Genomic DNA, 17621 nt, shown 5'->3' with positions numbered 1-17621 from the left:
TAAACTTAAGAGCTAATACTAAATGAGCACTTTCAGGGCCAGGCATTCTCCTCATCTGATCTTCACAAGAAGAGTAAGAGGTAGATACTAGCATTAGTCTTATTTTATAGTTGAGGAAACTGAAGCAAAAACAAATGAAGTATATTGCCCAAAGTCATAGAGCTAGTGAACAGTGATAGAGCTAGAAGTCAAATCCAGGAAATCTGACTCCAGACCCCTGCCCTTAACCAGGGAACAGCAAAAGCCAGTCCACAAGTCAACTCTAGCCCAGCAGCCAAATCTGGCTCATGGCATGTTTGTATACATCCATGATCTAAGACCATTTCCTGCATTTTTAAGTAGTTGGGAGGAAAAAAAAAAAAAATTTCATGATCCATGAACATCACACAAAATTCACATTTCAAAGTCCAGCAATATTTGAAGTACAGCAACAAACATAGTGTCTGTGGCTGCTTTCACACCATAACAGCAGATTTAAGTAGCTGCAACAGAGACAGGATGGCCTAAAGGGCCACAAAGCCTCAAATATTTATTGTTTGGCCCTTTATGGAAAAAATTTAAGACCTTACTTTTAACTACTACATTGTCTGTTAAAAAGCTTTCCTTGATCCCTTACTTCCCCCAAGCTAGAATAAATCTATCCCTTCTCTGTATTTGTATGCCCTTTGCATCTCTCTTGTAACAGGTAGTCTATTTTGCTTTAAATTACATTTGACTTATTTTTTTCCTTGAGCAGACTACAAACTCCTTGAAGGCAGGAAGTAATCTTTTGCACTTTGCATTACTCTTGGTGCCTTGCCTATTGTTGGCAGTCAATAAATGCTTGCTGGCTTTAAATAAAATTTTGTAGTGTGCACTTTTAAACAAATTTTCCTAACATGAATATGAATCACAGAAATCACAGACTAGACTCTCTATTGGCAGGATGGGTAACAATAGGCCTCAATCACTGCTGATAGCTATCTAAATTGGTACAACCTTTCCAAAGGGTAATTCTACCTGTTCATCAAATACCTTGAAAGTGTGTTTTGGGGGTGCCTGGGTGGTTCAGTTGGGTAAGCATCCAACTTTGGCTCAGGTCATGATCGTGCAGTTCGTGAGTTCGAGTCTCACGTCAGGCTCTGTGCTGACAGCTCAGAGCCTAGAGCCTGCTTCGGATTTTGTGTCTCCCTCTCTCAAAAATAGACATTAAAAAAAATTTTTTTTAAGTGTGTTTTTTAGGACTCAGAGTTCCACTGTTGGAAATCTGTTCTAAGGAAATAAACAGACTTACATGCAAAAATGCAATAATAGTGGTCATAGGAGTTAACACATTTACTGAGTACCTATTACATACCAGATATTGAGCTAAGTCCTTTAAATGCAGAACCTCTATTTAGCCCTATTTTATTTTTTAAAGGTTTTTAATTTTTGTTTTGTTTTGTTTTTGAGAGAAAGCAGGGGATGGGCAGAGAGAGAGGGGGAAAGAATACCAAGCAGGCTCTGTGCCATCAGCACAGAACCCCATGCAGGGCTCAATCTCATGAATTGTGAGATCATGACCTGAGACGAAATCAAGAGTCAGACGCTTAACCAACCGAGCCACCCAGGTGTCCCAGCGCTATTTTATAGATAGGAAATTAAATCTCAAGAGGTTAAATAATTTGTCAAAAGTTAAGGAATGACAGGTTGTTGTTTTGTTTTTGTTTTTTTTTTTTAAGGGGAGAACTATAGCTAATTGTAATTCTTCATATTAGTCTTTTTATATTTATTACTGTAATAAGCATGTATTACATATATAATTTTTTAAGGCAGTAAGATAGCACAGAAATCTTACTCCTGTATTTTTTTTTTTCCTTTGGAAGCTAGGGAAAATAAGTCAGAACAGAACAAGCAAAATATTCTTGTTCATTTACTTTGGAAAGAACAATAAAAAGTCACCATCCTGGACTTTGAAACGAGAACAGTATTTCCTCACATAAAAACAGCCTTGAGAACAACATTGTGGATCCTATGTGTTTCCCAGATAGTATCACTCAGCCAATTTTGCCCTGCTTTCCTAAAATGCCATACTAGTTTGCCAATATGTAAGGAAACAAAAAATTATGTTGTGACTTGTACTGAATAAAAATTCTTTGGATATGAGGATGGATTCATTCATAACTATAGCAATTTGGAGAGGAAAAGTCCCACCCTATCTACAAATCTCCAGGGGTTATTACATGACCCCAAATCACTAAGTCTTGGACTTTCTTGGATTCAAGCTGTTTTGCCTCTGGTCCAAAAACACTAGTCCAAGATCTCCCTCTGTATCTACACAATTTGAATTAAAACAATACTTCCAAGCTAGATCTATTAAATGCTATGATGGCCATGTAAGAACTTCCCAGAGCCACACCTTACCTCTTCTGGCACAATAATTAATGGATACTTGTCCTCAGATAAAAAGTTGAAAATAACCCATACTTTAAATGCATCTTCTTCTGTAATGAGCAAGGGGCTCTTGGTGAGGTTTTTTTTGACACAGAGGGTCCAACACATCCTATTGAACTCAATCTTGTCAAAGTTGTCTTGGACCTAAAAAAGAATGAGTTAAAATTTCAATGAAAAATATCCAATGAAGGAGGAAAAATTCCAAAATAAGCAGAATATAAGCCAAGTAAAACAGATACAGGCTTCCATTCTAATCAATCCAATTAACTAATAATCCAATTAATGAATAGACATTTTCTATTTTTTTTTTAAACGTTTATTTATTTTTGAGACAGGGAGAGACACAGCATGAACAGGGGAGGGTCAGAGAGAGGGAGACACAGAATCTATCTGAAGCAGGCTCCAGGCTCTGAGCTGTCAGCACAGAGCCCGACGCGGGGCTAGAACTCACGGACTGCGAGATCATGACCTGAGCCGAAGTCAGCCGCTTAACCAACTGAGCCACCCAGGCGCCCCGACATCTTCTAATTTCATTTGCTTGTGTACCACACTTTCAAAGGCCCAATTAAGAATGTTATAGTTAGCCTGACACTAAAGCAATATCTATCTGCCCATATCACTCACTTGGCACATAAAATACTAGCTTGTTGAATAGTTATTTTTTCACATGTACACACTATCTTCTAAATAAAACTACCAACCCTGGTACAGAGGAGTGGAGAGTGTCAATTACTCAGTATGAGCCACATACTGATATCTCATCTTTACCCACATAGTCAAAGAAGATATTTTTTTTTGGAAAAAACTTAAACTGAAATTCTAAAAAGACAGTTTGCCCTTCAGTCATTCAATCATGCAATCAACATTCCCTCAGGATCTACTATAAGCCAAGTACTATGTTACAAATTAAGGATATAAAGATGAAGAAGAACTTGGTCTCTGCTCACAAAATATTCACAGTTTATTAGGGAAAACAGATATGCAAATAGACAAATTCTAATATAACACCATGTGTAATTCAATAGTTTTTCACTCATTCAAAAGATAAAATTTAGATAGTAATTATGATCTGCCAGAGACAATGCAAAGATACTTAATGTAGTAGTAGCCCATGTCTCCAAGGAATGACAAGACAATTACAATACAGTGTGATAAGTACTATAATAGAAATAAGCAGAGGGTTCTGTGGGAACACTGAGGAACTAACCCATCTTAAGAACTAGGGGAAGATTTGCAGAAAAAGTAACATGACAACAGAGTGGAATTCAAAGGATCATTAAAAGTCAGTTTATAGTCACTATGGAAAACCATATGCAGGATCCTCAAAAAATTAAAAATAGGACTGCCATACAATCCAGCAATTCCACTTCTGGAAATATAATAATATATATATTATAATATACATAATAATCCAATGGTAACAAAAACACTAACTCAGGTAAATATCTGTACTCCCATGTTCACAGCAACATTATTCTCAATAGCCCAGACATGGAAACAACCTAAGTATCCATTGATAGATGAATGGATAAAGAAATTGTAATACACACACACACACACACACACACACACACACATATATATATAATGGAATATTATTTAGCCATAAAAAATAAGGAAATCCTACAATTTGCAACAACACGGATGGAACTTGAAGGCACTACGCTAAGTGAAATAAGTCAGAGAAAGACAAATATTGTATGATCTCACTTGTATGTGGAATCTAAAAAAAAAAAAAACTCATAGAAAAAGAGATCAGACTTGTGGTTACCAGGAGCAGGTGGTGGGGGGAGGGAGAACTGGAACAAGGTGGTCTAAAGATACAAACTTCCAGTTATAAAATAAACAAGTAGAAGGGAGGTAATATACAACATAATGACTATAGCTAACACTGCTGTATGACATAGAAAAGTTGTTAAGGATATAATACATCCTAAGAGTTCCCACCATAAGGAGAAAATGTTTCCCCTTTATTTTTTTCTTCCTTCTTTTCTTTTTATTGTATGTGTATGAAATGATGGATGTTAGCTGAACCTATTATGGTAATTATTTCACAATATATGTAAATCAAACCATCCTGTGAGGCTTAAAGTTATTCTGTGATGCAAGTTAATTATTTCTCAATAAAACTGGGGGAAAACAAAATGTAAACAGTTCAAGAATGGGGTAAGGAGAGTTCTAGGTAGAACAATGTGAGAAAGCCCAGAGGTGGAGACAACCATGGTCAGTTCAGAAGTATTGTAGAAGTTTAATGTGAATGGAGCACTTGGTGCTAAAGAGTGGTATGATTCAAGGCTATTTTGTAAGTGCAAATAACAGAAAACACCCTGGGTTCCTTTAAACATAAAAAGAATTCATCGAAAAAACAATGGGTAACCTCAAAGATCCAACACAAGGGATGGAAAATCTAGGCTCTGAAACTAAGTCATTACCGATGTAGGCTAGTCAGTCCAAATCACAGCTGAAACTATGCATGGTAAGAGTATAGTACAGACACCACTGCCAATGTAACAAGAGGCCATCACTGCTGCCACTGACCCAGTCTTTGATCCTCTGTGTCACTCATGAGTGTCTGAACTTTTCAATATCTGAGATGTGAGACAGGTCCTTCCCCCACCAAGCACTGTGCAATTTCCTAAACATAAGAGTTCAGATACTGGGCAGACAAAAAATGATAAGTGACCCCTGCATGGAGCACAGCTAAAGACGAGGCGAGAGAGAGAAGTGAAGGCCAGATCATAAAGAGCCTTATAATCCATATTAAGGAGTTAGGATTTATCTGTACTGAAAGAGTGGATAGGAGCACCATATACAGCCTGCATTTTAAAAGCCATATTCTGCGGGGCGCCTGGGTGGCGCAGTCGGTTAAGCGTCCGACTTCAGCCAGGTCACGATCTCGCCGTCCGTGAGTTCAAGCCCCGCGTCAGGCTCTGGGCTGATGGCTCAGAGCCTGGAGCCTGTTTCCGATTCTGTGTCTCCCTCTCTCTCTGCCCCTCCCCCGTTCATCCTCTGTCTCTCTCTGTCCCAAAAATAAATAAACGTTGGAAAAAAAAAAAATTAAAAAAAAAAAAAAAGCCATATTCTGGGACAATAAGTAAGATGTACTAAAGAAGGCAGAGTGGCTGGCAGGACAATATGTGCAAAGCATTTCTGTTTGGAGAGATAGAAACAAAGCGTTATGTGTACCATAAGGAAGAAGTCACTAGCTGACTACACGGAGAAATTTCTCTTGATCCCTGACTAGGACGTGTGGTTGGCACACCAGTTCCCCAGGAGTAGGACGATATCCTTTGTGCTCTGCCTGCAGTACCCTGTCTCAGTCTGACACCATTTCTCACACCACAATCATACACAATTGATCCCTTGAAGGGAAAGCAGTAGTTGCTGCTGCAGCATCTTTTTTTTTCCTTTTTCTTTTTTAACACCACTTATGAGGACTTAGCATATGCTTGGCATTTTATATGCAGTTGCTTTCTTAAACTTGATATTAGCCTTGTAAGGCTAAATATTGCCCCTATTTTACAGATCAGGAAATAGAGGTGCAGAAATATTGAGTACTTTTACCAAGTTCACATGGCTTATAAATATCAGGAAACAGAAGTTCAGAAAAATTGAATACCAAGTTCATGTAGCTGGTAAATATCAAAACTAGCATTTAAATCAAGGTTCAAATGCTGTCTCTTTCCACTATGCTAAACTGCTTATAGAACTCAACAGATGGAGGACATCTATATAATGTAAGACACCTCTATAGGACTAGTTTCACAGGCCACCACCATCAACTCTATCCACCTGCACCCCTAAAAAACACTAAGGGGAAATGACATGTACACAAAAGCATATAGGCTTACCTGAGGAACAAGAAGTGATTCTATGTGGATTATGTGATGAATTATAGGATTCCTGAGGGGGAGTGCCTAGATTTATGGCTAGAAAAGCAAACATAGACCAAATCACAAACAGCTTCATAATTTTAAGAAACAGTCCATAAGAAACTCCCAATTGAAAGGTTTTAGAGCAGAGAATGAGTAGGTCATCTACTGCTCAGATTAGTACTTTGCAGAAAAGATGGTATTTGAAGCGGATCTTGAAGTATATTGAAGAGTATGAGGATAAGTAACACAAAAGACAGGAAAAGAAATGGCATAAGCAAAGGTATGGCAGAAACATCACACCAACCAAGTCTGGGAAACAGATACAGGATGAAGGAGACAAAAGCAAGACAGAAGGAAAGATAAAGTTTTCAATTATGAGCATCTTCAACCTGTCTAGTAAGACATTCAGATGGAGGTGTCCAAAGACAAAGAAGTGGAACTGTAGCGAATGAGGAGAGGCAGACTTGTCAGTCAACTGCCTGCTGATGATGACTGAAGCCATGATGGTCAAGTGAGATCACTGACAGAAAACATAAATCAAGAAAAGAGATGGGATCAAAAAACAGAACATCAGGGGATACAGACATTACAAAACTAGAGGAGGAAGAGGAATTATGATGACCGAAAGAACAAAGTGGCAGGAGAACCACAAAGATATGAAAATTGAGTGAGGAAACAGTTAAGGAAGTTTGATCAATAGTGCCATGCTACAGAGATTAAAAAGGAGTTAAGAACAGACCACTGGTTTTCCAATTTAGGGGTTACTAGTTACCTTCAAGAGAGCCAAGAAGTTTGGGTAAAAATCAGATTGCAATGGCATTAGAAACCAAACAAATTTTCCATAAATTTTCCCAGGAAATAAGTAGTGGCTTTTTTTTTAAATCAAATTCACTGTATATTACTTAATTTTAATAAGTTGTCTGTTGGCTTATTCCTTCTCTAAAATATAATGGCACTATTCTTTAGTTTAATCATGCTCAATGGTAAAAGCATACTAAATGATGGCATTTACATCTTTTTAAAAAAATACAAAATGAGATCATGTATGAAAAGCTCACAGCTAACATCATACTCAACAGTGAAAAACAGTTTTTCCTCTAAGATCAGAACAAGGCAAGGATGCCCACTCTCACCACTTCTATTCAACACAATACTGGAAGTCTTAGCCAGAGCAATTAGACAAAAAAAGGAAAAAAGAAATGTAAAGCATCCAAATTAGAACGGAAAAAGTAAAATTATCTGCCAATAACATGCTCTTTCTTTTATGTAGAAAGCTCTAAAGATTCCACAAAGAAAACCTTTTAGAACTAATAAATTTGGCAAAGTTGCAGAACACTCAGAAATCAGTTGGCAAAGTTGCAGGATACTCAAAAATCAGTTGTGTTTCAATACACTAACAATAAACAATCTAAAAAAGAAAATTTTAAAATCCCATTTAGTAGAGCATCAAAAAGAATTAAATACTTAGGAATAAACTTAACCAAGAAGGCAAAAGACTTGTACATTGCAAACCACAAAATGTTACTGAAAAAAATTAAAAATGATATTAATAAATGGAAAGACCTCCAGTGTTGATGGGCTGGAAGACTTAATATTGTTAAAACGTCCATACTACCCAAAGCAATGTACAGATTCGGTTCAATCCCCATCAAAATCCCTGTGGCATTTTTTTTTTTTTTTTTTTGCAGGAACAGAAAACATCATCCTGAAATTCATATGGAATCTCAAAGGACCATGAATACCAAAATAATCTTAAGAAGAACAAAACTGGAAGCTTTATACTTCCTAATTTCAAAACATATTACAAAGCTACAGTAATCGAAACAGTATGTATGATACTTAGCATAAAGAGAGACATATAGACCAACAAAACAGAGAGCCCAGAAATAAACCCTTATATATGTGGTCAAATGATCTTTAACAAGGATGCCAAGACTACACATTGAGGAAAAGATAGTCTCTTCAACAAATGGTGCTAGGAAAACTGAATATCCATACGCAGAAGAAAATGGACCCTTACCTTACACCATACATAAAAATTAATGCAAAAGGGAGTAAAAATCTAAATGTAAGACCTAAAACTATAAAACTAGAAGAAAACTAGGGGAAGAGCTTCATGACATTGGAATACACAATGTTCTCTTAGATAGGACATTAAAAGCCACAGGCAACAAAGCAAAAATAGAGAATCAACTACATCAAACTTAAAAACTTCTGCATACAATGACAACAATCAACAGAGTTGTACAATGGTGAACCAGTCCTTGCTACCCCAGAAGTTACACTCTAAGAGGCATATCAGGTATCAAAAAATAGAGCAACAAAACAACCATCTATATGATGAAAATGTGCTAAATGCTACAATGGGAAAACACATTACAGAGCAGCAGGTTAGCTCTGGGAAGGGCAGGGTGCAACCTGGAGAACCCTCCCTAAGGAAGTGAGGATCAAGCTGAGACCTAAAAGATGAACAGGAGTTAGATGCATGTTTTGGGTAGAGGAAGCCTTACAGAAGAAGAGGCAACATGTCTGAAGGCTCTGTGGCAGGAACAGTCTTGGTAATATGAGGAACAGAAAGAAGGCCAACACAACTGCAGAGAAGGGGACAATAAGGGGAGAGGAAGAAAAGGAGGGCAGAGAGGTTGGCAGAGGCCAAATCAAACATGGCCCTGTACACCATGATAAGGATGTTGCACTTTACCTAAAAACAACAGCAAACTATTGAAGGGTATAGGTTCAATATCAAGTGCTTGCTAAATTAAAATAGATCTATAAATTGAAAACATCACAAGGTCTGTTCTACCTCCAAAAGATCTAGGAATCTATGATTCCATACTCTACCCCATCTAAGATTGCAAACTGTGCTCCAAAATCCCAGTTTATATCATACATAATAAATTGTCTCACATCTTTTGGAAAACTAATAATGGCTGCCAATGGTTTCAGGGTGTCCAAATGGAAGATAATATCTTAGAAAGAAATATGTAGAGTTGTTCTTATTTTCAACATATATATTTCTTTTCACTAAAATCCATACAAGATAGCAATACTATTTATAGATCTCAATTCTGACTCAAAGTTCTGAAAGTATTTACAAAACTAAAATCACGTGTTCTCTAAACTAGAATTTTCATCCAAACCAGCTAAAGACTAAAGTTCCTATGGCACAGAGTCAGTTCTCAGAAGACAGGGAAATTGGCCAATTTGATGCTTTAGACATTGGTTGGAGAATATGTTTTCTCAGAAAGCATTCATACTCTTCAATCAATATTTCTACTTCAAATAATCTACCCCAAAAAGGGAATCAGAGTCAGATAAAGATTTACGTAGGATAGTCACTATTATTTATAAAAGTGGAAAAAAATAAAAATAAAATATAAGCCCACCAAAAAGGGAATCGTTATAAAGTCATGGTACAAAACGATTATACAGTCACTTAGTAGCTGGGTAACCTTAGACAAGCATTTTAACCCAAAGCCCAGTCTCTTCTTCAAAATGGTATTAATGATGGTACTTAACCCATGGAGTTAATATAAAGAATTAATTAGAACATTTGTTTAAAATATTTAGCATAGTTTCTGATACATAGTAAACTCTAAATAAATGTTACCACTTTATCTTTATATTCAGGTTTTAAAAAAATTTAATGGCATGGAAAAGGCAATATTTATGTCTTCAATATGATCCAAATTTGAAAAACAATATATACAAAGACAGCTAAAAAAAACAGACTTAAAGCAAACAGATCAAAATGATAATAGTGACTGCCTTTAGACGGTAAGGTTATGGGTGATATATGTTTTCTTAATAAATTCCTCTTTTTTCTTAATTTCTAAAAATAACCTGCTTCCTTTACAATTAAAGAAACTGCTTTTATTATAATATTTCACATTAATCATCAGGAAGATTCAAATCAAAACACAGTAAGATACCATACTTCATACTTACTAGGATGGCTAAAATCAAAATGATAGAAAATAACAAGCACTGTGAGGATATGAAGAAATTGGAACCCTCATGCATTGCTGGTAGGAAAGTAAAATGTGCGTCTGCTTTGGAAAACAGTTTTACAGATCCCCAAAACGATAAACACAGAGTTGCTGGAGGACCTGGCTGACTCAGTTGGTGGAGCATGCAACTCTTGATCTCAGGGTTATGAGTTCAAGCCCCACAAGGGGCATTAAGCTTACTTAAATAAATAAAATAAACATAGAGTTGCCATATGACCCAAGAATTCCATTCCTAGGTAGTATACTCTTGGGTTAAATACCATCATCATCCATTTTAAAGAGAATTGAAAATGTATATCCACACAAAAACCTGAACATGAACACTCCCAGCAAATTTACAATAACCAAAAAGTGAAAACAACACAAAGATCCATAACCAAATAAACGTACAAACAAAAGGTAGTATAATTATAATGAAATATTCAGCCATCAAAAGGAATGAAGTGCCATCACATGCTACAATGTAGATGAATTTGAAGACATTATGCTAAATGAAAGAAGGCAGACACTAAAGGCCTCATATTATAGGAGTCCAGAATAGGCAAATCCATAGAGACAGAAAGTAGATTAGTGGTTTCCTAGGAGTGTGGGGAAGGAGAGAGTGAGTGCTAGTGGGTACAGTTTTCTTGAAGGAAGGTGGGGGAAATATTGTAAAATTGGCTGTGATGATGGCTGCACAAAAAATGTGACTATACCAAGAACCACTGAATTGCACACTTTAAATACTTAAATTGCATGGCATGCGAATACTCAATAAGACTGGTTATTTGAAAAAAAAATTATTTAAATTATATCACTCTTAGACTTGTATTGCTGGCCACAGTACTCAAGGGCATAAAGTCATCCATAGTTTTTATCATTTAACCTCTTTATTCACTCAGAAGTTTTTAGTGCTGTATAACTTCACTAATATGATGAAAATGTAGAGTCCAACTTGGCCGTTGTGCCAAAATAATACTATATAACTTTCAAGCAACAATGAAAGAAGAAATAACATGGCTAAAGGACAGTAAGAAGAATTGCTCAAAAACATAGTCTTGGGTTTTTAAGAGCAATACGACTTCCTATTAAATGATAGTTGTGGGGCGCCTGGGTGGCGCAGTCGGTTAAGCATCCGACTTCAGCCAGGTCACGATCTCACGGTCCGTGAGTTCGAGCCCCGCGTCAGGCTCTGGGCTGATGGCTCAGAGCCTGGAGCCTGTTTCTGATTCTGTGTCTCCCTCTCTCTCTGCCCCTCCCCCGTTCATGCTCTGTCTCTCTCTGTCCCAAAAAAAATAAATAAACGTTGAAAAAAAAAAAATTTAAATGATAGTTGTTAGGCACACATTTGAAGACATTTTGATTGCTGAAGGTATATTCATTCAAGTAACAGAAAACTGAAACCTCATTTTATGGAAGAACTGTAACTGACATGAACATCAAGCATCTGATGTCAGCCTAGGAAAACAATGCAGAGGCTACTAACCTCTAGAGAAGGGACATTGTATTGAACTGAAAGGTTTCTTTTTTTTCTTTTATATGTACGTATGTTTCCCAAAAGCCAAAGGCCAAAAAAGAAAAGGATTATGGTAGAAAAGCAGCATTTTCCCCCATAAGGACTTGGTATCTTCCCAAAGGATTACTGGTTTAAATCATAATAGCGCAGATCAACCTTTAATATGCGGAATCAGGGAAAAGAATTGACAATGATTGAACCCAAAAGCCTAACAGGCTATTAAATCTCATGCAAGAATTAGGTTGCCACATAAATATGCTAAAGCAGACTAGCTTTTGATGTAGTCTATTGGGGATCAGTAGTGAAAAGGTAACAATATACTGCTTTCTTCAATTATTCACTGTCAGATAATCCAGGTATAATGTCTCTTTGCAAAAAGAAAGAGGAGAAAGTTCACAAAAACACTCTTCCTAGATGTTTATAGAATTCCATTCTTCACTAAAGGAGGAATTTAACAAACAAGCAAAAAAATTAAAAAGCCAACACTCAGGGAAGGCAAAATATCTGATACAAGAACATAAGCATATTAATCATTTGATGTCTCAGAAAAGCTGAAAATCAATTCTATCAATGTGAAGAACAGGAATGATAATCTCTGAAGAAGTAAATACAGAAATCAAATGGAAAAATTACTTTTTAGAAAGTGAATTTCTAGGGGCGCCTGGGTGGCGCAGTCGGTTAAACGTCTGACTTCAGCCAGGTCACGATCTCGCGGTCCTTGAGTTCGAGCCCCGCGTCGGGCTCTGGGCTGATGGCTCAGAGCCTGGAGCCTGTTTCCGATTCTGTGTCTCCCTCTCTCTCTGCCCCTCCCCCGTTCATGCTCTGTCTCTCTCTGTCCCAAAAATAAATAAAAACGTTGAAAAAAAAAATTAAAAAAAAAAAAAAAAAGAAAGTGAATTTCAACATAATTTATCTCTTGGTCCCAACCCCTTCAGAATAATTCTAGGCAAAGGCAGAAAACCTCTAAAACAACCTGGGGGAAAACTGAGAAGAATGAACACTAAAGAACACCAGATACTAATCAATCACAAGAAAAGAATCATCTTAAAAACACTTAAGGGGGCACCTGGCTGCCTCAGTCGGTAGAACATGCAACTCTTGATCTCAGAGTTGTGAGTTCAAGTCCCATGTTGGGTGTAGAGATTACTTTAAAAATAAAATAAAATTGGAGTGCCTGGGTGGCTCAGTTAAGAGAAATTAAATGGCTCAGGTCTAAAATCTATCTAACCCCTGGGGCTCCTGGGTGGCTCAGTCAGTTAAGCATCTGACTCTTGATCTCTGTCAGGTCATGATCTCACAGTTCATGTGTTCGAGCCCCCCACTGGGATCTGCGAGAATGGTGCGGAGCCTGCTGGGGATTCTGTCTCTCCATCTCTCTGTTCCTCCCCCACTTTTGCTAAGACTCTCTTTCTCTCAAAATAAATAAATAAACTTTAAAACAAATCTATCTAACCCTTATCAGTTAGGCAACATTATGCTCTGTTTCCTCGTGAGCTAATTGGAAATAAGTCCAATTATGCATTGCAGGATTAACATGAGGATCAAATGAGATAGTATACATGTGTGTGTCATACACATATGTATATGACACAGACATATATATCACATCTTGCAAATGTTTGATCATTACTTTATATCCTCTTTGCATAACTGATGACCATCTCTACATTTTATGTTAACATTCTCCAGTTACTATTGGCCTTTTTTCAACAAACTTTCAAAACAAGGCAATAATCTTTGCTCAATTTAAACCCACACCATGGAAACCCTGGCTGCTTTACTTGGACTGAAGGTCTGCCAAAATTCCACTCCAGGTGGCTAAGCAATAATAAACAAGAACTTACTGTTTCATCACATCCTCACTCATTTTGTGAATAAGTTTTTCTCCAAATTTAGTGGCTAATTTTGAACTTTTAAAATACTGCTATATTTTCTCCCCCAGTTAAAAAACTTTAAAAAACCTAAATATGGGTGCCTGGGTGGCTCAGTTGGTTAAGCATCTGACTCTTAATTTCAGCTCAGGTCATGATCTCATGGTCCTGAGATCAAGATTAGGATTCTCACTCTCCCTCCCCATCTGCCCCTCCCCTGCTCCTGCTAGCTCAAAAATAAGTCAATAAAATACCTAAATACCAAAACAAAAAACATTTTAAAACTTAAAATTCAAGATATTTAAAGAAAGTTACACCAATGAGAAAAAAATGCAGTATTAAGAGTACAGCACTTCAAGATATGAAACCATGTTTCTCTATCCATTCGCCCACCCCACACAAATTCTAGCACTGAAAAGGCAATTTTCAGATTTCTGAGAATGTCCCAATGTTCTATTTATGTTTATTTTATTTTTTCATTTTGGAGAGCACGCACAAGCAGAGATCATGACCTGAGCCGAAATCAAGAGTTGGACACTCAACTGACTTAGCCATCCAGGCACCCCTGTTCTATATTTTAATAACGGACATAATTTTTAAGATTAAACACATGCACACAGCAGGTCATCAAACATTTGCAGAATTTAAGACATATTTACTGGGGCACCTGGGTGGCTCAGTCAGCTGAGCATCCAACTTGATTGAGTTCAGGTCATGATCTCCATCTTGCAGTTGGTGAATTTGAGCCCCACATCAGGCTTGCTGCTGTCAGCCTGTCAGCACAAAGCCTGCTTCTGATTCTGTCCTCCTCTCTCCCCCTCTCCTGCTTGCACTCTCTCAAAAATAAATAAACATTTTTTAAAAAGACATATTTACTTATAATACAACTACAGACCATAAATGAGCCACCTGATCAATGAATAGAACAGCAAGCAGCCAGGAAAAAACTCCAGAAAATAGTACAGCATCATACTATGAAGTTTTAATCAGTTTCTGTACAATTTGATTAAAAGATTTTTTATTGAGATATAATTCACATACCATAAAATTTGTACTTTAAGGTATACAATTTGGTAGTTTTTAATATATTCACAAAGGTTTGCAACCTACCTAACTCTGGAACATTTTCATCATCCCAAGAAGAAACCCCAAGCCCATTAATAGTCACTCTCCATTCCCACCTCCCATCAGCCTCTGTCAACCACTAATCTACATTGTATCTCCATGTGTTTGCCTGTTTTGGACACATGATATAAACGGAATCACATAATTTGTAGCTTTTGTGAGTTTGATTAAATCTTATATGTCATTATGATGCGGTTTCTCTCTTTTTTTTCCTGATTACTAGGCATGATCAAAGCAATGTTACCATCTTTTCAGGAGAAATACTTTAAAAACGTAACACAGATACACATAAAACAAACACACAAAGAGCAGAAAATTGTATTGTGAGGCTGATATGGAATAACAGATACAGGTACAATGAACACTACATAAATGAACACACTGTAATCTTGACAACCTTTGCTATAAAATTTCTGAAAAACATGTAATTTTAAAAAGAATCCTCACCAACATTTTAGCATTTTCCAAACTACTAATTTAACTTATTACCATAAATTTTAATTACTGCACTTTACTATTATGAAAAAACACTAAACTATAAAAAATGTATACAGCAATAACAATCCAAAGAAGTCATAGAAACAAATATGCAAATAGTTGTGATATTTAGGTGATGGGAAAATACAGTTTTTAAATGTTTTTAAGTTTGTTGTTTAAGTAATCTCTATACCCAATGTGGGGCTCTAACCCCTGACCCCAAGATCAAGAGTCACATATTCCTCTCAGTCAGCCAGGCACCCCTAAACATACTTTATTTTTAGTTTAAACGTATTATCATTGTCACTTTTTGAAAGGCATTTTTAAGGGCACCTGGGTGGCTCAGTCAGCTAAGCATTCGACTTTGGGTCAGGTCATGATTTAACAGTTCATGAGATCGAGCCCCATGTCAGGCTCTGTGCTAACAGCTCAGAGCCTGGAGTCTGCTTCAGATTCTGTGTCTCTCTCTGCCCCTCCTCCACTCATGCTGTCTCTCACTCTCGCTCTCTCTCTGTCTCCAAAATAAATAAACATTTAAAAAAAGGCATTTTTAAAATACATCCAAAACTTTTCAGGCTCGATGTTATAAATAGGCAAAAGCAGGAATTTCTCAACTGTTCATGTGAATATATGACTACTTCCATATCTAAACTAAATATATACAATATGGAAAGATGACACTAACATACTGTTCAATTATAAAAAATAATTTGAAGAACTATATGTATAGCATCTTAGCCATACGGAAACAAAACACTATCGCTTATATAGGTGTGTGTTTGCATGTATATATTTAAAAGATATTCACCAAACTGTTAACAGTGGTTACTCCTGGAGAATGAGTCTAAAAAGAGTAAAGGGACATTCACTTTTTATTTCACATATTTTTGTATTAACTGCCTATTTAATAATAAGAACATGCTACCTTTCATAATTTTTTAATCACTAATATTTTTAATTACTTGAAGGTGCCAACAGTTTAGAGTATTTTCTTCTAAAAAGAAATCAAAGTACATTAATTCAACACCTTATGCCAATTTTCTTTTTTGAGAGAGAGAGAGTAAAGAGGGGCAGAGGGAGAGAGTGAGAATCTTAAGCAGGCTCCATGCCCACTCAGCACAAGTTCGACATCTCAATCTCACAATCAGGTCTCGATCTCACGACTGGGTCTAAATCTCACGACCGTGGCATCATAACCTGAGCCAATATCAAGAGTCAGACATTTAATTGACTGAGCCACCCAGGCACCCCTTTTTGTGTCAGTTTTTAATTACCCAAACCAAGGGAAAAATTGAACATGGCAGCAAATGCCAAAAGGTTATATTTGGCTTCCAAATATATAATAGGTTTTTGTAGATCTTCACTCATAATATACCCCACAAGAAGCATCTGAGTGGTACCCTGAAAAGTCTATGATGAAAACTTGGCTGTACAATAGCTATTTAGTAAAGATAATTAACATTACCTTTAGTATTCACAGTTTACCCTAACATACCCATTCTTTAACAATCATTGCCAATACATGTGGAACCAGAAGTTAACAGCACTCTGAGAGAAGACAGTTACATAGACTAATAGAAAATACAGGTAGCTCTTAATTTCAAATCAATGAACCAAGCTGGAAAACATCAAACCAAGTTTTAGAAGAGAGGGGAAGAAGAAGAAATAGGAAGCAATGTCTCACATTCTTTCTTTCCTTTCTGATTTATCTCATGATGGCTCAAACCTGAACTCCTCAGTGAACTCACCAAAAAGGGGCTCTAGGACCCACTTGAAATGTGCAAATCAAACAGGAAGAATCAAACAGGAAGACATTAGAAGCATACCTTTTCCAAAATGAACTTGTTTAAATACGGCATGTAGCCCTGATTGGAGACGGGCCCCTCATCGTCATCCCTGAAGTGCTCTTCAAGGGCAACAGGGTCATGTGGAACGTTCAGCACTGTGCACAGGTTATGAGAAAGGACCTATGGGGGAAAGAAAGTAGTTTAAAGGCATCCACTACCCAGCACATGGCAGCTTCACTGAACACAATGGCTCAGTGTGTGTTGGTCCTGCCCTAGGGAGAGAAAAATGGAGAATAAGCCAGCAAGTATCAGGTGAGTACTTCTTGGCTGCCAGCTCCTCACTTGGCTGTTACCTCGTTCCCTCCCCAGTGTTGGTTCACTTCAAACAAGTCTCTGTTACATACCGACAATGAGCCGGCTCCAAGCAAGATCTGTGACTACACATGGGAATAAAAGGCACGGCATAGGGAATACAGTCAATGATATTGTAATAGCACTGTATGGCGACAGATGGTGGCTACACTTGTGGTGAGCATAGCTTAACATACAAAGAAGCTGAATCACTATTT

At 37.1% G+C, this 17621-nt stretch overlaps 1 protein-coding gene across 1 annotated transcript in view; it reads right to left on the bottom strand.

The window, feature by feature from the left end:
* Positions 1 to 17621, bottom strand: part of SWAP70 (switching B cell complex subunit SWAP70) — a 79098-nt gene that overhangs the window by 35463 nt on the left and 26014 nt on the right. The window contains 2 exon segments of the mRNA XM_030331652.1: positions 2383 to 2556; positions 17092 to 17232. Coding sequence (XP_030187512.1) covers positions 2383 to 2556; positions 17092 to 17232 — 315 coding nt within the window.

This window comes from Lynx canadensis, chromosome D1 (genome assembly GCF_007474595.2).
Source record: "Lynx canadensis isolate LIC74 chromosome D1, mLynCan4.pri.v2, whole genome shotgun sequence".
Taxonomy (NCBI): Eukaryota; Metazoa; Chordata; class Mammalia; order Carnivora; family Felidae; genus Lynx; species Lynx canadensis.
This window is presented reverse-complemented; position numbering and strand designations above follow the sequence as displayed.